Source organism: Hippichthys cyanospilos, chromosome 21 (assembly GCF_059441005.1).
Source record: "Hippichthys cyanospilos isolate Australia breed blue-spotted pipefish chromosome 21, RoL_Hcya_1.0, whole genome shotgun sequence".
NCBI classification, from domain to species: domain Eukaryota; kingdom Metazoa; phylum Chordata; class Actinopteri; order Syngnathiformes; family Syngnathidae; genus Hippichthys; species Hippichthys cyanospilos.
In genome coordinates this window covers 13531761-13556523 of record NC_142389.1, presented here as the reverse complement: position 1 = coordinate 13556523, position 24763 = coordinate 13531761, and the positions used below count along the sequence as shown (strand labels likewise).

Here is a 24763-nt window from a genome sequence, read left to right as displayed (position 1 = left end):
GAACTTTTAAGTACAGTATATAGTTTTTAAATTGATCAAAGTGATAGTCCCATTTTCAGCAGTTAAAAAGTCATTGCCCATATTTGGATGACAATTATTTTCCATGTTCATTTTTTTTTTTTTATTATTTTTGTCCAATCCAATTATTTGACTTTCCAACTTTTCGAAAGATAGCAGGTTTTGGTTGTATCCCTGCAGGTTCTTCTCCTCTAAGGCAATCATCACCCTCCAGCACGGAGCAGAGCCAAAGCCCCAAAACAGAGTCATGTTCTCTGCCATGGCTTGACAGACTTCTCTTCCAGTTAACTGAGAAAGTTACTGGACACGTAAGGACACATATGTTTATATAGCTCCAAATGGGCTTGTCAGACCTTGGAGTGAGACATAAATCGGTTAGACATGGGGTGGGATACAAAGAACACCTGCTCTTCAGTAACCAATGTGGAGTACTTCTTTTGTCACTCTTGGGTCAATCTACAAACCGGATTCGGTTGAAGTCGGGAAATTGTGTAAAATGTAAATAAACACAAAATACAACGATTTGAAAATCCTTCTCAATCCATATTCAATTAAATACACTACAATGACAACATATTTAATGTTCAAACTGATAAACTTGTTTTTTTGCCAAATAATAATTAACTTAGAATGGCTGTAACACATCCAGTAGAAGTTGGGAAATGTGGCAAAAAATACTGAGTAAGCTGAGAAAAGCTCATCAAACACCTATTTGGAACATCCCACATCTGATCAGGCTAATTGGGAACAGGTGGTTACCATGATTGGGTACAAAATGAGCCTCTCCTAACATGCTCAGTCATTCACAAGTATGAATGGGGTGAGGTTCACTACTTTGTCCAGAACCGCGTGAGAAATTAGTGGTGAACAGTTAAAGAACAACATTTCTTGAAGCAAAAGTGCAAGGAATTTTTGGATTTCAACATCTAAGGTCCATAATATCAAAAGGTTCAGAGAATCTGGTGAAATCACTGTACGTAATTGCCGCGGCCATAAACCAAGACGCAATGACCGTGACCTTCGATCCCTCACTACCTTAAAAACCGACATGAGTGTGTAAAGGCTGTCGCCAAATGGGCAAAGGAAAACTTCAGAAAACCTGTAAGGACATTTGAATTATGGACTGAAGGAATCATTTCTCAAATGCCTTCATGTAAAAAAAAAAAAACAAAAACAAACTTTGAAAGACATGTATTTATTTACTTTCCACCCACCAGCGTGGTGATGATGTGCGCGGCGGAGGTTACAAGTGACAGATGTTCAACATCTGTCTTTTGTCACTCGCCGTCACTGAACCATCAAGCAGGAGCATACAGCCCGTTGGTAGGTGACGATTAAAATACTTTTATTAATTGCTCGATGCAAGCTAATGGCACTCAAATACGTGATCGGCTGTTTTATTACCGCATTTATTATTTACGCAATTGCAGTGTGAGCAGAGGTAAATTGTTTTTCTGCCACATGGACAGCTGAGCTTGTTTGCGTTTAAGTTAGACTATACTACTTATATACATAGGTATTTTGTTTATTAAATACTGTGTTAATGTGACATTGTTTTGATTTCCCCCCATTCAGGTTTATGACCTGTGTGTCTTCATTAATAAAAAAAGATAAACATGATTTATATCCCTCGTGTGCTTCCTGCCTCACCCTTTCGGAGGGCAAACAAAAATATCCGAACAAAACCACTGTCTGTGAATACGGTTTGTCACTACATCAGTAAGTCGGGTTCAAACGCTGACCATGCAAAGCAAAAGCCATTTATGAACAATATCCAGAAACGCCACCGGGTTCTCTGGGCCTGAGCTCATGTAAAATAGACTGATGAACAATGGAAAAGTTTTGTGGTCTGATGAGTCCACTTTTAAAATAGTTTTTGGAAACACTGGATGTCGTGTCCTCCAGACCAAAGAGGAAGCGGACTATCCAGACTGTTATCAACGCCAAGTTCAAAGCCAGCATCTGTGATGGTACAGTATGTGGGTGCATTAATTCCCATGGCATGAGTGACTTACATTTCTGTGAAAGCAACATAAATGCTGAAAAGTACAGATTTTGGAGCGACAAATGCTGCCATCCAAGCGATGTCTTTTTTTATGGGCACCGCTGCTTATTTCAGCAAGATAATGCCAAGCCACATTCTGAACGTGTTACAACAGTGTGGCTTCGAAGTAAGAGTCCAGGTTCTCCCCTGGCCTGCTTGCAGTCTAGACCATTATGAAGCATAAAATACCACAAAGAAGACCCTGGGCTCTTGAACAACTGATGCGGTTCAAGGAAGAATGGGAAAGAATTGCACATGAGAAGCTAGGACAAGGGTGGCCAAGTTCAGTCCTCAAGAGCCACAATCCAGCTTGTTTTCAATTTAGCTCTTCAACCAACACACCTGACTAAAATCAGCATCGATATCAGGATCCTGCAAAGCATGCTGATGAGCTTTTCCATTTTCTACTGGACGTGTTGCCGCCATGAAATTCTACGTTATTATCTGGCAAAAAATAATTAAGTTTATCAGTTTGAACATTAAATATGTTGTCTTTGTAGTGTATTCAATTGAATATGAGTTGAGAAGGATTTTCAAAGGTTGTAATTTGTTTTTATTTACATTTGAAACAATTTCCTAACTTCAACCGAATCCGGTTTGTAATTTGAATGCTTTAGCAGACACAACAGAAACCAACATGAACCTTGTTATAGATGATAAATGCATGTGTCAAGGCTTGTGATTCAAATCTAAAAGTCACCATGACACAACAAATAGCTATTGTGTTTGTGCAACAAAAACCTGTTGTAAGGTATCGTCTCCTACCTTTTTGTTGGGTAATACATAGGTGACTTGCACAAAATTGAGACAGCAGGATAAGTAATTCAAATGGTGATTTTAATTTGAGAAAAGCCACTATATTTCTCATGAACAAAAATGTTTTTGAGTGAATGAAAATTAAATACTATTTTGAAATAAGAGTTTTGACCATATGTCATCCCAGTAGTGCGATTCTCTCTCTCTCTCTCTCTCTCTCTCTCCCTCCCTCCATACCTACATACATACATACATACAGTATATATATATATATATATATATATATATATATATATATATATATATATATATATATACATAGAGAGAGAGAGAGAGAGATACACACACACACATTTTAGATGCTGGTGATGTGGACTTCAGATGTCTTTGAGCGTATCTTCTCCCTTCGGGTTTTCCAGCCAATGGGGAGGCCAGCTGGCTTTGACGCTGGGTCGATCCTTCAGCATGGCATGGTACGCGGCCAATTTTGGATAACGCTCAGCGGACAAACTAAAAATGACAGGAAACATTGAAAGAATGAACATCTTTTTCGGTTTTTGTTTGAATAAATTATTAATATATATTAATATATTTTTTAAATTAGTTCATATCATTTAATATTATTTAGAGAAAGGACATATATTAAAATATATATACAGTGGGCACCCGGTTTACAAAACCCAGTCTTACATATTTTTCATCTTACGACGTGGACCGCGGCGTTTTTTGTCCCCCTCTTACGCAAAAACCTTTAGTCTTACGAACCATCCAACATGCCGGTCGGTGTGTCCGCACTATTTTTTTCGCTTTGCTGCATCAACAAAAACAACTTTCTCGCATGTCATGGATATACCGATATGCTATTTGGTTGATTAAAGCAGTCACGGAAATGCCGATATGCTATTGGTCCATTAAGGCAGTCACGGAGATGCCGATATGCTACTGGCCGGCCTCACGTCAATCACAGAAATGCCGTTATGCTATTGGCCAAACTCCCTCACCTTGCTTGATGGCACGAGCTGGTCGGTGTGTTATGAAGACTTTGCAAACTTTTATCTGTTAGACATGGTTTCTAAAATTGCAAGTGGCGGTAAAGGAACAAGTAAGAGGATGATGACAATAGAAACGAAGCAGGAGATAATAAAAAAAATACGAAGGAGCACGCATAGTTAACCTTGCTAGTGAGTATGGCCGTAACCGCTCGACAATAGGTACGATTATCAAGAACAAGGAAGCCTTTAAAGCAAGCAAGTGTCCTAAGGGCATGACTTTCCTTGCCAGGGGATGGACATTGGTCAACAACAAAATGGAGAGGCTTCTTCTATTATGGATTAAAGAGAAGGAAAATGCTGGTGATATGTTCTCGTTTAAAATAAGTTCTCGTTTAAAAATACGTTCTCGTTTAAACAAAAAAAAGTCATTGTTTCAAAAAAGTTCTCGTTTAAGACAAAAATAAAATAAATTCTGCTGGTTCGTCTGTGCTCCCCTCCGCCTCCACCCACCACCAGCTCAAGTCACGTCGCCCCAAAGGTAAATGTCATTTTTCCTTTGTATATTTATGTTATTTAACTGTACAGTAGATTATGTTACAAATTTTTAATATGTGTATAAAGTCGTGATGTTTTTACCTAAGGTTTTTGCACGCGTTGCACGGATTCACTAATTAGCATAGATTTGGATTGCCCGTCATACGGTGAATTCGAGTTACGAGCCTAGCCGCTGAACGGATTAAGGTCGTAACACGGGGGCCCACTGTATTTGTGTCGACTGTAGTGGACATTTGTTTTTCTTTTGACTCATTCAATCTACTCAACTAAGTCCAAGTGTCCTCCGAAGAGGACATCCTGACCTTTCTAATGATTTGTGTTTGGGTGGGACACAATTAACTTTGCTGTCTTGCTGGGATAAAAATGACACAGCAGTGGATACAAGACCATATAATTTGCATAAAATGTAACACAGAATGAAAAATCAAAAATGTAATGTTACACAAAATAATGAAACGTCATTCATAAAACATGCGCAAACTGGATTTTCTTGGTATATCACAATTACAAAATATAATAAAGGATATTTTATACACCTTACCAGTAAGAATAATTGTTGACTTTATGCAGTAATTGAAGCAAAAAAAAAAAAAATCTTAAATTATCTGAACATTTCTAACACTACTTTTACTTCGGTGGGAATATTGTATCGGTGATTCAAATGAGATGTCGAGTGAAACCCACCCAAATCTGAAAAGATTAGCAACAGTTGGGAACACAATCACATCAGCCATCGTGAAGGAAGGTCCGGCCATGTATGGTCCCGTCTGCACGGATGAAGCATGTTTGATGGAGAAAAGAAAAATATTTTTGCAGAGTGTACTTTGCTACCTTTTGCAGGTAACCCTCCCACAGCTGCAGCTCAGTGACAAGATTTTGGCAGTTTCTCTTCATGGCCGAGGTGAGCCTTTCGCCTTCGGGCACATAATATTCGTAGTAGATAACTGCACCTAAAAATGAGACGGGAGAGCAAAACAGCTCGGCTTTACATTAAAACTAACTAATTAGTTTGATCGGGAAGCTTTCCAACTGTGCCCTGTCAACATTTGTGATGTCATTTAAGACATTGATAAAAATGATTACAGAACCACTTTGAAAACTGCTCACTGCTACTCACCAAAATGATCACCAATGCTTTTATTTCACATCTTACCGAGTTTATCATAAAAGGCGAGGCCCTCAAACATGCGCTGGTACACGAGGGCTTGTTCGGCGGGGCCGTCTGGGATCAACTTGGTCCCCTGATTCTTGAACCGGCTCTGCCCAAACAAGAAATGTTTTAAAAATATGCTTATGTCTCAACAAACACAACACGTTTAATGTTATTTGCTTCTCACCTCCAAGTAAAAACAGGCTGCATAGGATTCATTCAAAATGTTGTCTCCATGTTTGAAAGAAGGAAGCTGAAAGAATTCATGTGAGTATGTTTGAAATATTCAGCGCCAGCCATTTTACAGAGACGCCCATTTTGCCGAAAAAAAGACAAGAAAACGTGAAAATAAAGATGAATTAAGCAGTGATGTAAAATTGTAAAATGCCCACCTCGTGATGACGAAAGCATGGGTAAACTAAAATAAAATGACCGAAATGACCGCTTAGAAAAATGGCGGACTGATAATGACCCTCCTTTATATAACAACAAAAAAATATATAATGACAGACTCTTAAAAAGGTGAAAATACGACCTTGGGATTGAATTTAGTTACACAATAAGCGTGTTTTAAAACACATACTTCAATCAATATTTGATTGAGAACTCTGAGAGCCAGCCAGTCTTTTTATATGTGGCCACTGTTTTGTCAATTTAGTCTCTGTTAGACAGCACAGTTAATTAGAGTTAGAAATATTGTGTTTGTATAATGTTTTGATTGAATACATTTTGCAATAAAATGTGTTTCCTATTGCAGAATAGTTCCGATGACATGCCTCAATGTTAGTCACATGTGAACGTTTTTTTTTTTTTTTTTACTTTGATTTAGTATGCGTCGTAAAATGTTGGGAGAACTGCCTGGGACATTACCCTCCATTGCCTCAAAACCTATTTCAAGTCTTTTTTTTTTAATTAATTTATTAGCCCGCTTAACAATTTTAAGAGATTAAGTTATCTATTATTTACTTTGGATATATTTTGGAGGAATTGTTTTATTATTATTATTTATTTATTTATTATTATTATTATTATTATTATTATTATTATTATTTTTAAATGACTAACTGTAACGACATCACATCAGTGTACTGAAGGCTCAGGAATCGACCAATCACAGCTCAGTTTATGAACGTGACTTGGACTTCAGGATATCCGTGATTGGTCGTTACCGATACTTGAGCACATGCGCTGCTATTTTCATTCGGCAGCAGGTGTAAAAATGATTTCAAAATGTATTAATTGTCCATGACAAATGCATAAAATGATGCAGTTATTAAATCGAATAGAGAAAACAAATATTATACTGCTGAAAATAGCTAAATAAATGGGCTTTAATCTCGGTTGCTGGCGCTGCATGCGTCACGGTTATGTAACGGTCCATGCATTTATTTTGCCGTCCTACAAGGTAACTAAAATGAAAAAAAGAAAAAAAAAAAGGCCGAATGGTTGCGCTAACTCAGCTGCATTAAAACCAACCGTAAAATTACATTAACAAAAAGTCTTTACTGATGTAAACGTCAAATGCTTACATTTTGTCAGGGAGAATGGCTTTAATCAGGTCAAATCACAGCGAGCGAATGCATTATGTTGCTTACTTGTCCACGGGGATTTATAGCCAAAACCTCTGGTGACTTGTGTTCCAACTTTTCGAAGGAAAGCAGCTTTTGGTTGTATCCCTGCAGGTTTTTCTCCTCCAAAGCGATCATCACCCTCCAGCACGGAGCTGAGCCAGAGCCCCAAAACAGAGTCATATTCTCGGCCATGGTTGATGCAACTAGCTGGGAAAATAACCCGACACGTACGCGTTCCGGTTTTATATGATTAACTTCCTCAGTTGACTCGTCCTCGGACACTGATAAGATGCTGTCCCCTGGTGGAGAAAACTGTCACTAGCACTTTAAAGGTGCTAGTGGTGCAAGAGGTTTTTTTTTCTTCTGATGGCTAATGATTGTTGATTGCATCAATTTTACGGAGCATTGTCGCCACCTCTGGTAAATATTATATCGCGGTTATGTCAAAATGACGTATAATGGAATGGTAATTTATAATGACACAACGCTTTTCCCCAGTTTTTTTCATTTTATTTTTATTCTTGTAAAACATTTACAAACTGCATTTCAAGTGAGACAACAGGACTTAATGGTCTTTTAATTGGTCATGTTTCCCAAGTTGCAAAGAACCTTCATTTCCTTCAGTTAATTAAAAAAAAAAAAAAAATCACACACACACACACACACACACACACACACACACACGCTTATGAGTAACAAGATAAAATTATTTCCCTCTATATGACCAAATCTAGTTTCCTTTTGCGTTTTATACTTTACAGTTTGTTTTGCTCCAACTATAATACAGATATATAATCACACAAATTGAACTGCTCTACACATGCACCAAACTAACATCGATGTAACAAGGCATGTACACCTCACAGTCTTTGCTGCATTTTTTTCAAATACTTTAATAATTGTAAAAAAAAATAATAACTTTTCTTTTTACACTTTACAAACAGTTCCTCAAAAACAAAAACTTCCTTTTAGTGAGTGACTTAGTAAGGTGCAAAAAGCAAATAAATACTGAGATTTTCGCCCGAACAGAAGTGTTAATTGTCTGCAACACTGAGGAACTGGGGAGAAAAAAAAACGAAACAAAAACACCCCCAAAAACTAAAAGAATCAGGTAAGTAAAGTAAAACAGCATTGACCCCCTTTTTTGGCAGAAAGGCACACAGCCATTTGAAAACCTTTTGTATTTTCTCTAAACAAGCAATCAATTGTACTTGGACCAAATTCTCATCTCAAGTTTGCCTTTCTTGTGTTGGTTTTGAGTTTTCGTCTTAAGGTGCTTTGGAACTTGAGTGGAAGCCATCAGAGTTCATCTTTGGGTTGTCAGTTCACAGCTTAAATAGGAGTAATGGTGACATCTTTAAATAACAGTTGTTCCAATTTACGCTTTCCCTGCTAGACATGATGCCACTTCCTTCATTTAATCCTCGCGAGGATTGTCTTTGTGCAGCATTTAAAAACAAAACAAGCAACAACACTGACTTGATCACTCAGACACATCCGGCAAGGTTAGCAGCTAACAGAAACCTGGAGCTTGTTCTTGGTGCAATAAAACGATTGTGTAGCAAAGGCAGCCGGCGAGTTGGCATGCAGGTTGGCAGGCACGTTGCCAACGGCGTCAAAACAGACTGCCGGAGTGGTGTGGCTTACAGCTCCGGCTCACCGGAATCGGTTAAACCCAACGCCAAAGCCTCCTCCGGGGTCAAACCGTTCTTCAGGGTCCGCCTCACTTGAAAGAGAAGAAAAAAAAAATCACTTTGAGACAGCAGAAAAGATTGTTCTAACTCTGAGTGCCAGCCAGTCTTTTTATTTGTGACCACTGTTTTGTCAATTTTGTCTCTGTGAGACAGCACAGTTAATTAGCATTCCACCCAAGCACATGAGACATCACTGGAAGGGCCAGGGTGTCCTCTCCTAAGCATAACATGAATCAGTAGGGTATCTCCAATAAGTATGAGGGTATAGCTCAAAAACAGATGTCCATTGCAGTGGACACAAATGAACAGGCTAGATCTTAGGGGAATAGAACATTTCTGAGTACATTAGTAGAAAGAGTGAGGCAAAACTGCTTGCGATCTACCAGTGAAGAACTAGACAACTAATTAACTATGTTAATTATATTGATGGTATTTTAGTGTACTTATACATTTTATTTTATTGTTTACTATTTTTTTATTTTATGCAATCGTGGTTCATAAATTGCTGTACAAATACCCTAAGGGTATGTAAAGGCACTTAAGGAGCTACAAGAGATTTTGACTGGTCTGTGACAGGAAGAGGTATTCTTTTCAAATTAAGAGCAAATTGATTGGAACGAGGCAATCTTCTGCTAAATTGTATTATTGGGACTCATTTGCTTAAGTTTTGCGATCACAATTATTAATCACGATTATTCATCTTGTTTGGTCAAACATGTCTATGTATTGCACTTTTTTTTTTTTTTTAAAAAAAACAAGCAGTATATACTGTATAAACAAGGCTTGATACTTAAAAAAAAACCTAAAATAAAAAAAGTAAATAATAATTATGGCAAAATCTTGCTGAGTGCAAACCACTGAAAAAAAATGAAGCCGCCTAAGAACCAAGCACATACTACAACAGACCTGTAAGAATACCGACAACAGCCCTAAAATTTTTTTGCAAGAAAAAAAAAAAAAAACTGTACAAAAGTACCAGAATCACTCAAAGTAATTATGGACTTAGCAGTCAAAACGCAATTTTTGGTCATTTAAAACCCAATCTATTAGAATTTTTGCCAATGGGATTTTCCAAAATGGGTCTCAATTGACAGCTAGTACGGTATAGTAGGAGCTGAGAAAAGCAGAGGCTTTTGGCATGCAAACATGTGGGAAACATTGTCATCTAAAGGCTTTTAGGGTGCAATTGAAACTTGATATCTCCATAGCGCGCCAGTGAAACCAACTTGCGTTGACATCGCGTCTCACTCTTGATGCGTGAAAGAAGACGCATGGAATCTCGCCGGCTAGTAGATTCAACAATCAAAATTCTTCCAAGCTTTTATTATTTAAATCAGACTCCTCGCCTCTGTGTACTTGCTCACCAGTATTCACGGTGTACGAGGTATTTCTAGCGCTAGGCTTACTCGTATGCTTGCCCAAAAATAAAACCAAATAAATTTTCACAGGCTCATCTTTGATTAAACAAAACAATGCATTTATTCCCATAATAGTTCCTAATCCCTTCAAACAAAAATACTTTTGACAAACATTACGGTAAAGTAGTGCTGGGTCCGGAAACACCGATGCGCTGATGTATTGGACTGATTGATATGTGAAGATTCAGTGATTCGATCCCAGCTTGGGTTTGCACTTTCTTCACTTCTGTGATAAATGATATTCTATATTGACACTTCCAACTTCATATTATTCTACATATTCACGAGAGGACTGCAATTATTTTCTATCTTATTCCAAATATTGATCCTTTTCCAACAAATCCTTATTTTCTATTCCAAAAAGTCCCATTGACTTACACTGGGTGCATTGACATTTAACTATTAACATTTACCTAAAAAGTTGATCCAATTTGACACTAGCTCATTCATTGGATTTAATAATTTATAATAATCTGTCATAATTCCTTATTTGTGAGGTCTAGTGACGCCCCTGGTATGCAGTAGGTCAGTTCAGTTTGTTAAGAGGGTTGCTTGCAGGGATTTTTAACGTCCAGCAAGTATCAGTATTTGATGACACAATATCAACACATTGTGTCAGTGCCAACACGTTCCATAATGCCTCATCAACCCATCACTACGCCACGTGGATCTGGTCTGTAATCAGTCTCACCTGCCACCTGTGATGCAAGCACCATTGCTCTTAAAGAGCCAGTGTCACGCACCTCTCTCCTCCCCTTATTGGGGAGGGAGTCAGAACAGCCAACAAATAACTGTCCATCTCTTGACCATACAACAACAGAAATTTTAATTAATGCTGTTCACAGGATAATAACAAATACATTATTCCAAATGCTGTGAATTGTCTCCTACAACCGGCTCACACCAATAAGCAATAGTTCATCTGACATGTTTTCTGCCCTGCGCTTCCACGCAGGAAAGAAATCCCAGAAGAAATGCGTTACGGAAAATCTGGCTAGTGCGGACACCGGGCAAAGTGGCGTTGTTGGTGAAAAGATGTAATTTTGACGCGTGGAGCCATGTCGAACTCGAGGGCGCGTCAAACATAAACCAAGCTGCGGAACTTCTTGCAGCATTTGCTCTATTTTTTAAGCTTAATAATGTCTTAACCTTGCGTTTGCCCCCTGGTGGTAGGATGGCTGAAAGTGCTTGAGTTTTTAAATTTTAATATCGCCGATTTTCACCTTAGTTAATCTTGGCAGCCAATATCGTGAATGTGATTGAAATTCAATTAACTGTGAAATTGTGGAGCCCTAACGTGTGCGTTGTTATTTGTGATACAATTTTTTAGCAGATGAAGCAGCAGAAAATCTTGTGTTATGGAGATATATTGTAATATAATTGCCAAGGCAAGGACAGTAAAGTTTTCTTTTCAAATTCAGAGCAGATTAATTGGAACATAAAATTGCTATACAGTGTTACTTTATAGTGAATTATTTGCAGAATGTTATTAGATTTTTGTCTTTCTTCATTTCTTACATGATTTCCTGTTGGCCCTCGACCTCCTCCTCTCTCGCGGTTGTGGTCTACTTCCTGGAGCCTGGGTGGCAGACCTCACGATACGCTCCATGATTTCATCCGCGGCGTCGTCTCCACACACCTGTGCATCTTCTACGGCTGGGGTCCGGGTCCGTAAGCTGGCGCCTGGACACATCCGTTCTTAAATTCAAAATTCCAGATATTCATTTTCTTTTGTCCGATTCCGCTCAGTCGTCCTCACCTCCCCGTCCCGGTCGCGATCGAGTGCGCGTGCGCAGGCCCGGTACGCAGCTGCCGTCCTTGTCGCCGCCGCCGCTAAGGCTCGTTCTCAGCACTGCTTTCATGTGCTCATGTTCCGCAGCGTCCTCGGCGTGGTCCAGACCTTGGGGATGATCGCTCTCCCGGCAGCCACTAGGGGCGCTACTTGAACCATACCGTATACTCTGAATATGAAAATAGAAGGCTAATGTCAACTTTCATATAGTCCTGAAGACATTAACCGACTTTACTCCTAGTCAACTGTAGAATATATTTTATAATTATTCTACAGTCAAATAGTTAAAACATACAGTTTGCATGTTCTCTGTGTTTGTGTTTATTCCAGTTTCTTCCCGCATTCCAAAGACATATGTGTTAGTTTCATGGTATAGGAAATTGTCCATAGCAAGTAACTTTCATGATTGTTGCCCTGAAATTGGTTAGCCTCTCTAGAAAATGGATCAGAATGCAAAATGGGGGAATCGAAAGTAACAGGAAGTCATGCGCGTGCAGGAGTTTAGTTTGGTACCTCGCTCTCCTCTTCATCATCAGACTACATGGGAAAGAAAGAGGGGAAAGTCAAAGAACAACACAAAGAGGATCGAGGAAGGACTTTGAAGGAGCGGTACTCCATTTCGAAGAAGAAAAAGCAGGAAAAGAAACCTGAGTTTGCGGCGGAGAGCTTGTGTTGGCGTGACAACTCACTGTCCCGTCGACGTCCACAATCATCTTCCCTCGCGTCTTGTTGCGCTCGCGGTGGTCGGCGCGTTTCTGTTTTTGCTGCAGCACACGGTCTCGTGTGGTCCGGTACTCCAGGGCAAACTCGCTCAGGATCTTGCTGAACCTGTGCACGCTGATGTCTCTCGCGCTGTAGGCCGGCTGGCCCAGAAACAACAGGAAGGAATGGAACCTGGTTGGAAGAGCAGGGCAAAAGATATGAGAACATCAAGTTCAGTAATACTATTTTGATATCTAAGAATATTAGCTGAGCTAATATTAACTGAATATCAAAGATTAATCTGTTTTGCATTGCGCGCATTTTCATGTCTCTTTACGAGTTCACGTTTTCGCTGTTTTTTTTTTTTGTCAAATCCATCGCCATCGCTTTGCTGAAATGCAATGACTTGCCACAGAAGGGCGCCAAAGTTTAGTTTAAGGCGTTGTTTGGACGATTGTACTAATTTTTTTCAGCAAGATATCACAATCCTTTGTGTGACTAAAACCTCCCATCAGGTTCCCAGGGAAAATTTTGAAATGCAACACCTGCTATCTGCATCAGATTAGAGTGCAGACAGGTTTTGAGTTTCAGAAATAGAGTTTGGTTATTAAGGAAGTACGACGTGATATCTCCTGATTGAAAGAAAAGTTTTGCGTGTTAGTAAAGAATTTATTTTTGGGGGAATATAAAATGAGGTTTGAATCATAATTTGTGTTTTAAACTCTTAAATAACAGGCAGACTTGCTATTTGTCATAAACAGTGTTGGGCAAGTTACTTCAAAACAGTAATGCATTATTTATTACTGAACTGTCATTTCAAAGTAATTACATTACAATATTACTGTTTTTGAAATGTAATGCAATACACTACAACCGCATTACTTTTATATCACTCTCACCACCATAACTGGAAATAAGGATTTGCCATTGGAAATGTAGCTCATTACAGTGATTACACATCCGGTGAAAGGTTGGCTTAAACCGAAAGCCAGCACAGGTCATTTCATCTGTATTGCATTGTAAACTTTAAAAGTTTTGTGTTTGTCTTTTAATCCCTTTATAATTTAGCTTCACAGCATAATGATGGATTGTTTATGCTGTAGAGTAGACAATAACAGTTAGTGGATTTCACAATTCCAATGTTAATATTCAAATTCAAGATCAGTTGAGAGAGTTGAGAAAAAAAAAGATGGTTTCTGTGGGGCTAACATCACCAGCTAGCCTACATCTTTGTTAAAGTTTATTAAACTTTAACAATGATGTGGGCTACCTGGAAATGTTACATGAGTTTTGTATGCTTTATCTTGATACACATTGACCAGAACTACTTATAGATTATTATTGATAGCAATTGCACTGTGAATATTAGCATTAGCTTGCCTTGTCATTACTAGTTGCCACAGGGATCTGGTTGACAAGGTTTTCAAATGCTGTGGAATGCGACAGCGTATCACTTAATAACTCTTCTAACCTCTTGACATCGAAGTGTCATCCATCAGCAAGAGAGTGCAATCCTTTGCACGTTTTTTTTTTTTTTTTTCCCGCTAAACGTCATGTTAGTATGGTGCCGATTTGTCAAATTACTTATCCTATTTGGCGAAGTGGACAGCTTTTTAGGTGTCACGCACAAAGTGTCACGACTTGTCGTGGCAGAGTACAAAGGTGGAGGGAAGAGGACCCAAAAATGCAGGAGGATGTAGAGGGTGTGCTCAAAAAAGGAATAGTCTAATAGTCGTAAAAGGCAGGAAATGCAATCGACAAAAAACTGGACAAAGTAGTAAAGGAACGAGAAAAAAAAACTTAACTCACGGGAACTGCGGATGAATGGGGACAACGAGACGAGGAGGACTATGAGGGGGTTACACAATGGCATGGGAACATGGAGAACATAGTTAGCAAGGTACGGTGTGCGGAACGGCAACAACAAACAATGATCTGACAACTGGCTTGACTCGGACTTTAAGTAGACGCAAAAAATAATGAAGACAACGCAAAACACCTGGACGGAGGACGAGAGGCGGTGGAAGCAGATTAAACTAATGAGACACAGAGAGGAAAGGCTGACGTGAGGGAAACGTAAACAAGAACTAAGGACCTGAACCAAAACTACACGACCCGGGGAAAGCAACAAACCCAACCAAAACATGACACAAAGTGCACCTAACGACTATATTTTTATTGTCGTATGGCCATCTTGTGTACATATTGTCCATATTCAACCCGCCCTTTCATCTCAGCATGTAAACATTTTGCCCCGGACTTTTCTCCTCTGATCTTGCGGTGTTTTTGGCGAATTTGGGGACAGAAAATTTCTACTTTTGGGCTAAAAATGCAATGTGATGTATTACTTTGCTCTAATTTGTAATGAGAACAATATTTCAATTTTTTTGAGTAATATATTACATTACCACGTTACAGTAAAAAGTAATGGATTACGGTATATATATATATATATATATATATATATATATATATATATATATAATATATATTTATGTATACACAGTGGACCCCCGTGTTACAATGTCCCTGACTTACGTTATTTTCATGTTGCAACGTGGAATGCTTAGTTTTTTTCATCCATTCTTTAAGACATTTTCCCGGTTTTGCAACTGTCATGACCCTAGGGGCTTGGCTGTTTTTGTGTTGTTTCGTCTCAATCTGCAGGCGCTTTTAGGTAATTACACTTATTTTCAGTTGCCATCCCTGCAGTGCGTCACTACAATTCTGCTATTCGTCTCAAAGAGATGGTGGTCTGCTATTGGTCGGCCTCACTTGTTTTGGCGAAACGGTAAAGCTTTGTTCTATCGTGAATGGTTACAAAACCGTATTTATAGTGCATTTTACCGCTTAATTCAAATTTGAAAGGGTTATCCATGGGTCCCAAGATTGCTATTGATGTTAAAGAGAGATGTAAGAAGATGATAAATGGAGAAAATGCTGGAGATAACCCTTATTAGGGAATAACAAGTGGCACTCAAAGGTAAATAAATCCTTTCTATATTTTTTATTTATGTTTTCTGATTGTATAGATGTGTGTTATATATATGTAGCACCTACTATACTATTTTGATATTAATTTTTAATATGTATGTACAATTTTTATGTTTTTACCTGGGGTTCTCAATGCATTAGCTATTCAACATTGGTTTGGATTGCCCATCATACTGTGAATTCGCCTTACGACCTCAACCGCGGAACGGATTAATCTCCTAACACGGGGGCCCACTGTATATATTTTGTAATGCACTACTCCCAACACTGGTTGTAAAACTGTAAACAAACATAATGTGAAAAGCGCCACCTATTGATGATCCTGCGGTGTACAATCTTGAGAATGATGATTCGCTCGGCACAGTCTTTGAGAAAGTCGGACATCTTCTGCTTGAGCTGCGGTTTCATCTCGTGCTTGGCAATCACCTTCAGGTGGTCCCATGATGCTTTGCAGCGGCGCTCCATCTGACCCAGGTTCTCTTGCAGAAGGTCAAAATCCACCTTGTGTCCAAAAGGACAATTATAATGAATCTTGTGGAGTTTTTGGTTAGATCAACCCTGCTGTTTGCATGTTTGCAATAAAGCTACAATCAAAGACTGACCTTGGCCGAACGTGTGATGGCTCCGATTTCCGAGTAGAGGTCCGTGCTTTGAGGAAAGTTCTCCACCACCACCGAGCAGGCATGATGTAGCAAAGACTGTTTATGAACTGTGTCCTTTACTTCTGGAACTTTCTGTAAGTACGCCAGCTCGAAACCTTTAGCCTAGACATATATAGCATATAATTTATTTGTAGAAAAAAACCCCCACTATTATTTATACATATATGTAAACTGTTATTATACATACATACATCCATCCATCCATCCATCCATACATCCATATTATATATATATATATATATATATATATATATATATATATATATATATATATATATATATATATATATACAGTCAGCCCCCTGCTTACGAGCATCCTGATTTGCGAACATTCCGCCTTACGAGCGTGGATCAGGGAGAATTTTGTCCTCCGCTTACGAGCAAACCTCTCGTCTTGCGAGCATTCCGTCAAACCAGCCATTGAGTATGTAGAAATGTTCTCGCCTAACTGCGTCAATATATTCAGCAGTTGCGTCATCTACAATCATTAATAGATACTTATGGCGGTAACGTGAACGCTATTGGTCTTACAATCTCACACTGACTGTCTCACTCACGGTGTCTAAATATATTACCATTTAAGTGTAGTGTTTGTACAGCTAAAGGGAAAAACAGCTGACATGAAATTAAATGTGCCGATTGCAGGACAAAGAATTGTCATTGGTTTAAATGTGTGTTTTTTTTTTAATTAATTGTCAATACATTCCAACCGTTTAAAAAAAAGTGTGAATAATTATCAGTCAGTCAAGGAGACGCCAATATGCTATTGGTCGATTAAGGTCACCCGGTCTCACTCACGGAGATGCTATTGGCCGGCGTCACACGTCAATCACAGAAATGCCGATATGCTATTGGCCGAACGCCTTTATCTAGCTTGATGGGACAGGATGGAAGGAAGTAGACAAAATGAGTGAAAAACGGAATGTTTTGAAGACTTTGCAAACTTTATCTGTTAGACATAGCTTCTAAAATTACTAGCAGCGGTAAAGGAAGAAATAAGAGGATGATGTTTTAGTATCTCCATGATTTGCACCATGACTGAAAGAGTTACTGTAACACTGTAAGACCAATAGCCTATATGCGTTGCCGTATTAACTCAAGAGGTTAATCTCTGCACCCTATTACGGGTGATGATACAGCGCCATATAATGGTTGCTAGACAAGATTGCATGTCAGGTTAGTCGGCGATCTCCCGATATGCATTGGGACAGCGTCATTGTTGCAATTTTGTGAGTTGTAACCAAAGGTGAACTGACGCTTGAACAAGCCATAAGTGCTGCCTAGTAAATGCAACACACACAACCACCTCTCCGCTTCCACCGTGCTCAATTCACGTCGGGAAAAACAGTTGACATGAAATTAAGTGTGCCGATTGCAGGACAAAAAATCGTCACAGATTTAAATGTGTTTTAATCAATAAGATGTCAATACATTCCAACCGTTTAAAAAAAAAGTGCAAATAATTATCAGTCAGTCAAGGAGACGCCAATATGCTATTGGTCGATTAAGGTCACCCGGTCTCACTCACGGAGATGCTATTGGCCGGTGTCACACGTCAATCACAGAAGTGCCGATATGCTATTGGCCGAACGCCTTTATCTAGCTTGATGGCACAGCTGGTTGGGATGGAAGGAAGTAGAGAAAACCCTGACTGAAAAAGTTACTTTGACACTGTAAGACCAATAGCATATCTGATTTACCGTATTGACTTAGAGCATTCATCTCTGCTCATCTCTGCTTATCTCAGCACAAGTCACGTCTTTCCAAAGGTAAAAGTCATTTATCCTTTGTATTTGTTATTTAATGCAACTGTACAGTAGATTATGTCACTTAATATTAATTTATGTATACAGCGTGATGATTTTACCTAAGGCTTCTGCGCGCGTTGCACGCACTCACGAATTAACATGGGTTTGGATTGCCCGCTATACGAGCAATTCGAGATACGAGCGTAGCCGCTGAACGGATTAAGTTCGTAACCCGGGGGCCCACTGTATATATATATATATATATATATATATATATATATATATATATATATATATATATATATATGGATTCCATCTTACATTGGTTCCATTGAGAAAGTTTCCGATAGCGAGCAATGTGGCGAGAATGTAGCGGAGAGTCTTGTTCTTCTCCAATTGTTCCATCCCCTCCTTTAGATCCTGCAGTGGCTCAGCTACTTCCTGCAGGAAGACCAAAAGGATACACACTTCTGTCATTTAATGCGAACAAACCCCAATTTGTTAGCAAAATAGAGTGGATTCATATCAGCCAACCTTGGGTTAAAAACATGGAACTCAAAGAAAATATAGTAAGATAAGTTAACTGTGTTAATTTCTCAAACATGTTGTAACAATACAGATGCCATGTACCCCCTAACCAGCGCAAGGCATTTATCGATTTAAAAAAAGAAAAAGAAAGAAAAGAACTTCAAATTTGGAACTAAATTTTAAGTGGTATCTCTATTGTAGGCAGATTTTTTTCAGCGACTCCTGTGGCTAACAATATGCTTCTGTTAAAAAAAACAAAACAAAAACAAAAAAAACATACATTCTGAAAAGGGGTCACTATAAAACATCTCTCTCGCGATGTGCTGCATCATATTCCATTTAATTTTTTCCTAATTTGAAAATAAACTTACTCTTCCTGGAATGGCATGACATTCGATTTTCTGATAACAGCAGAAGTTGAAATCTAACATACCCCCATGCGAGAACCGTTGATTTAGATGATAAAAGGACACAAATGCTGACACAAGGGAATTTAGTAAGTCTGAATTTAATCCACATTTTTCTGGGGAGACCTTGTAACGGTGCATTTCCATTACCCTCAGATTTGTGCAAAAGACAAGTTTGGCCAAAAGCAAAATAAAAAGTTAAAATACATAAATCTTGAAATATCCCCAAAACGGTTTTATGTCCTCATAAAATGATTTTTGAGATGTTGAAATAGCATTTCACAAAAAATGTAACAGAAACGCTTTATTTTTTTTTTTTGCATTGTCTTTTGTTTGCATGTGGCCCTTGCAAAGTTACATGACTCTTATTCCGCATTCATTGCGGCTACAAATGGAAGTAAAAAAATTGAAGAAGAAAAAAAAATAATTAGATGTGTTCAGACCTTGTTCGGGCAGCTTGGATAGTAGAAATACTTCAATGGAAACATCTACAAGTTGAAATTATACTTGTGGATGAAATTGTAGACATATCGCAGCTCATGCAGTTTATTTGTTTTTGGAGTATGCTTTAGCACTAAAATAATCTTTTATTATTAGATCATTGAAGTCAGGGGAGGGGCTTTCTTGAAGCCATATTCTTGAAAATAGTACTCTTTTGTGGGATATCTAGGTAATTACAAGCCTTATTGGGTCGTTTTCAATTTATTACAAGTCTTTTTGGGTTTTCCTTATTTTGTGGCAGGGCTGCTGACCTTTTCTGTTGCCTCGTAGTCCATCTTAAAGGCCCATAGCTGAAGTCTGGCAGAGAGCTCGCTGATGGAGGACAAAGTGAGGAGGAACTGCTCGGCTGAGCCCAGAGGGGTGTCGGGATTGGCCAGTTGAGCCTCCTGGATCTTCTGCTTCTCCTCCTCCGTGGGGATCATGGTGAGGATTTTCTGTTTGATGAGACGACAATTGATGCCGCTGAGTTCCTTTGATTAAAATGCTTGTGTTCATACCTCAATGCCTTCCTTGTTGAGCGCGTATTCGTCAAAGTTGAGGATGGCCGTCTTGATAGTGCGAGGGGGAGGCAGGACGGTCAACCCGATGTTGATGGCGTTGCTCCTTTTGGAATCCAGGACGATAATCTCTTGACGCTTGCCGTCTGCTGCCGTTTTCTGAGACAAACACAGTGAGGGAGGAAGGAGAGGGTCACCGCTGAGTTTCGTTCCCCACCACAGTGCCCCCACTTTTCTCCAAGAGTGTGGTCCACTTTATGGCCTTTTAATGTTTTCAAGCCTCACCACACCGGTTATATTGTTTGCAGCTGTGGTGGACTAAAAGGTTTAGTTCAAGGTTATAGGTAAAGGACACTTCATTAGGTGCAGAGGTCTGTTAATATAACGATGTAGTCATGACAATGTAGGTTGTGGGGAACATTATAGAGGGGTTTATAATATTTTGACACCCCTATTCATATAATTCAGTTCATATTTTGCAAGATGTACTAAAAATTATGTATAATAAACAAAGAACTAGTGTGTGATTTCTGAGTGATTTTCCTGCCCATAAAAAAGTTGGGGTTATGTATTCAACCTTACATTTTAGCCTAATTCAATGCAAACATTTTAGAATTATATATTTGACCCAACTTTTTGGGCTAAATAAATAACATCCAATACATTTTATTCAACTATTTGGGTTAATCATTGATCTCAAAAAGTTGGGCCAGATCAAAAACACATGGAAACAACCATTTTTTTGTCAATACATACAGTACATGTATGCATGATTATTTAATTATTTATTTTACTTTGTTTGATTTAACTTTTTTGGGTTGAATGAACAATTCTAAAAGTTGGGTAGGTAACTTTTTGACCCGATTTGTATCATGTACATATCACACATGCATACACATACATGCTTTTTTTTTAAACCAAAATGTTGGGTTAAATAAACCATGCAACACTCCAAAATCTGTTGAGTTAAAAAGAAAAGAAAAGAAAAAAAATCAATTTAATATTTGGGGTTTTATATAAACTAACCAACCATTGAGATGTCACAACTTTATCCATTTTTGAGCTACCTCCATGTGTTATATAAAATTTTAAAGGGAATCATTAATATTTTGAATGAAATAAATAATGCCCAAAAACATATGACCCAACATTTTGGGTTATTCATTGAGGCTAAAAGTTGGGTCAAATGACATAAAACACCCCAGACAGTTTGTCCAAATACTGGGTCTGCCCTTTTTTGACCTGTAATTGGGTTATTTTTAACCCAACGGTTTATGGAGTGCATTTTTTCTTGTACAAAACAAACATTATTTTGTGAGGATTCATTATTTGATTTTACTATTTTGGGATAAATGAGCATTTCCTCAAGTTGGATCGGTCACATCTGAGCAAACTTGGCCATTCTGTTTTGCTTTTGCATGTTTTGTGTTTGCTGGTGATACCAGCATGACCAGCACGAAAACACATAAAAAATACAGTGAGCTATGCATTTTTTTTTTTGTAAAGCATGGCTATTTTGAAGACATGGTGGTCCTCGATGTGAAGAGATTGCCACAGTGACAGTTGTTTTATTAAGAATTTGACTGGACCTAAACAATAAGTCTCTGGAAACTCAGCTCCTCATTTTGAGACCTTTCAAAAACTGACTCATTTGACCTGGATCAGAACACACATGATCTGACTTAAACTTGAATAGATTGGAAGAACAAAGAGAGCCACTGAAGGAGTCGGAGCCTTACCTTAGTCACAGGCATTTCTTTTGATTTGGACTCGAACAGATGTTCCAGTTTGGCTGTGTCTAATTTCACTGAATCTAGTTTGGACCAAACGGAGTCTCCGTTTCTCTTGTAGTCCCTGCATGGCAATTCTGGACGCACCTGAACAAACAGTTAGGAAATTGGACACAAAGAAGACCTGAACACACTATTTGTGCATTTTGTTTTGCCATGCTCTAAAGTTAAAAAAAAAAAAAAAACCTGGACCAGCAATGATCTCTTAAAAAAAATGCCTACGGTCATGCAACTAACAATTATTTTGAAATGATTTGAAATTAACTGTGATTCAGTTGAAGTTGATTATTGTTTTCCAGGATAACATGAGTTGTGGTTTGAAAATGGATGGAAAATTGATATTTACTGTTGAGAATTTAAAATTCCAAAGTTTTTGAACATTTCAAGTTTAACAAGGTCTCTATGCAAGTAGTTCTGAATCTTATTTCAATGATGTATCTACCCCCTGTGATTTATTTAGTTTTTTTTTTAATATTTTTATATTTTTTTTCATATTTTTATTTATTTTTTTTCTATATTTTAACCGAGTAGTCCTTGAGCAAGCAAAGCATTTCAGGTGAAAAAAAAAGTGGTTAAATTATGTGGTAGTGGTAGTGTCATTTGTGTTTGATTTTAACACATTTTTCAAGCTTTATTTCTGGCTTGTCCACCGAAAAACTGTCTCACCAATAGCAATCCGTACTTGTAAAAACTTAAAATAAATCCTTTAAAAAATTTGCAAAGGAGTCACCATAACACAACTTAGATATAATTTGCTTCATGTTCCAATCTACCGTGATTTCCGCACTATAAGGCGCACCGGATTAAAATGCGCACCCTCAAATAATGACATATATTAAAACCTTTTCCATACATAAGGTGCACTGAATTATAAGGCGCACCCTCAATTAATTACATATTTTAAAATTTTTTCAATCACATTATAGTAATACTCAACGTAATAACAATAATAACAAATAATAACTCTCAATAGCATAATAACTCAATGTCAATATGACCAAGCTTGTTCAACTGTAAACACACAAAAGAAACAGGTAAAGCTTACTTTATCAGTTCATTCCCCATCTACGAATCCCAATCTCAATATTGATCCATATATACGGCGTACCGGCTTATAAGGCGTACCATCAGCTTTTAAAAAAAAAAAAAAAAAAGGCTTTTAGGTGCTCCTTATAGTGTGGAAAATACGGTATTTACTCTTGATTTGTCACTATAATACTTAATTGGTCACTATAACACAATTTAGAAGTAAGTTGCTTAATTTTCCAATGAACACACGCTTAATTTGAAAAGAAAACTACTGTTTGTGCATTAAATAGCATTACATTAGCTTTTCTGATAGCTCACCTCATTCCAGAATAACCTTATTGTCTTCTTCCTCTTATTGAAGAGAGGAGGCTCAGTCGGGGGAGGGGGAGGCATGAAGGAGCTGAAAGAAGGGGGAGGCGGAGGAGGGGGCATCAGCGCAGACAAGGGAGGAGGTGGTGGACAAGTGCCCAACACGGGCGGGGGTGGAGGGAAGGAGGGGAAAGAGTGCAAAGGAGGAGGTGGAGGAGGTGGTGGAGGGGGCGGAGGCAGATCACCGCAGCCGCCTATCAGAGCCGTGTCCAGGATGTCCACGTCGTCATCCTCTGTCAGGTCGGTGAAATTGATGTCCCCGATGCGTAGCTCTCGGGGGCTGGCTGTGAGTTGGTCCCAAATCGTGTCCGACTCCTTTTTGGGAAGAGGGAGTGAAGTTAGATTATCAATCGGGCTGTCCAGATGAGGGTGGGGGCAGCCAATGTCCTTGATCAGGTCTCCGAAGCGCTCGGCAAACTGCCGTATGCTCCCGCGCTGCTCTGACTTGTCCTCACGATTGTTGTCCATTTGCTCAATGCTCGGCTGCCTGTCAGCGTCTTTCTGCGTCTCCTCTTTGCTCTCCCCGTCTCCTTCTTCTTTTTTCTCCTTTTCTGCTTCCTCCTCTTCCTCGCAGGGCTTCTTGTTTTGCGAGTACAACATGTCCAGCATGAAGAGTTTACTGTTCAGTTTGCTACTCTGTTTGTTTATTTCTTTGAGGTCTGAAAAGACATATTGAGGGGAAATATATTAATTATTATGCGTATCACTGGCACAGGTACAAAATCTCGCAATTCAAATTTTGCTGAATTTCATATTTAAAAAAAAAAAAATGCCGATTTAAATGCCAATTTTAATTTGCGAAAATGTTTTGACACACTTGAACACACCATTTTTGTTGTCTCCTGGAAAGTGTTGATTTTGGAGGCAGAGTGCGCACGATGTGTTAAAACATTTCTCATCAGTTGCAAACTTGTTTTAGTTCACAAAAACTAAAGTTAATGAAAAAAGTTAAAGAAATACAAAACTGAAACATTTTACATTCATAAAATTAACTAGAGCAAAAAAAATATTTTTGGCAAATATTTTAATACATTTAAATAGTATTCACTACAATTAATTTTGTTAAATAGACTAACATTTTATATACTGTATGTATATCGCTGATTTGTTTTTATCTTTGGTGAATACTTTAACACATATACTAACAATATTCACAAAATAATGTGTTAATCATGTGTGTATACGTATATATATTCAAGATTCAAGAAATTTATTATCATATGTATGGTTGTACCACACAATTAATTTCTTATTCTGTTCACTTTCCGAAGAGCAGACTACATTCCATAATCGAGCAATAAAAAAAGTAGGAATAAATAGCAATAAACAACAAACAGCGACAATGGTGCTAATAATGTAGTGCAGAATATTATGTAGTATACAGTGGCAGGCCGTGAATAAATAGCACCCATGCACACACGTACGCATTACTGGGCAACACAGGCTATCTTCGGGAGCTTTTAAACATCAATAAACCCGCATCAGCCATTAAAACTTGTCATTATACGTGATGCTGTCAAAACTTACAAAAAATGAATAATAATTT

The 24763-nt window shown here is 38.3% G+C and overlaps 2 protein-coding genes across 6 annotated transcripts in view; both read right to left on the bottom strand.

The window, feature by feature from the left end:
- Window positions 1–2878: 2878 nt before the first annotated feature.
- On the bottom strand, window positions 2879–7395 carry gstr (glutathione S-transferase rho). Its single transcript, XM_088405032.1, has 6 exons — window positions 7111–7395; window positions 5703–5768; window positions 5519–5624; window positions 5197–5315; window positions 5050–5132; window positions 2879–3328 (listed from the first exon to the last, which is right to left on the bottom strand). The coding sequence occupies exons 1-6, from the start codon at window positions 7276–7278 to the stop codon at window positions 3196–3198; spliced, it is 675 nt and encodes a 224-aa protein (XP_088261158.1). The 5' UTR covers window positions 7279–7395; the 3' UTR covers window positions 2879–3195.
- A 185-nt stretch (window positions 7396–7580) lies between these two features.
- Window positions 7581–24763, bottom strand: part of fhod3a (formin homology 2 domain containing 3a) — a 68549-nt gene continuing 51366 nt past the window's right edge. For 4 of the 5 annotated variants that reach the window (XM_088404870.1, XM_088404872.1, XM_088404873.1 and 1 more), the window contains 12 exons: window positions 23167–23876; window positions 21769–21906; window positions 20030–20188; window positions 19784–19966; window positions 18418–18537; window positions 16289–16450; window positions 15997–16187; window positions 12638–12884; window positions 12504–12527; window positions 11958–12159; window positions 11717–11881; window positions 7581–8812 (listed from right to left, as the gene is read on the bottom strand). In XM_088404870.1, the coding sequence (XP_088260996.1) occupies window positions 8730–8812; window positions 11717–11881; window positions 11958–12159; window positions 12504–12527; window positions 12638–12884; window positions 15997–16187; window positions 16289–16450; window positions 18418–18537; window positions 19784–19966; window positions 20030–20188; window positions 21769–21906; window positions 23167–23876 (2384 nt within the window). In that variant the 3' untranslated portion in view covers window positions 7581–8729. The remainder of the gene's footprint in view (window positions 8813–11716; window positions 11882–11957; window positions 12160–12503; window positions 12528–12637; window positions 12885–15996; window positions 16188–16288; window positions 16451–18417; window positions 18538–19783; window positions 19967–20029; window positions 20189–21768; window positions 21907–23166; window positions 23877–24763) is intronic. The other variant, XM_088404871.1, reaches the window with a different exon arrangement.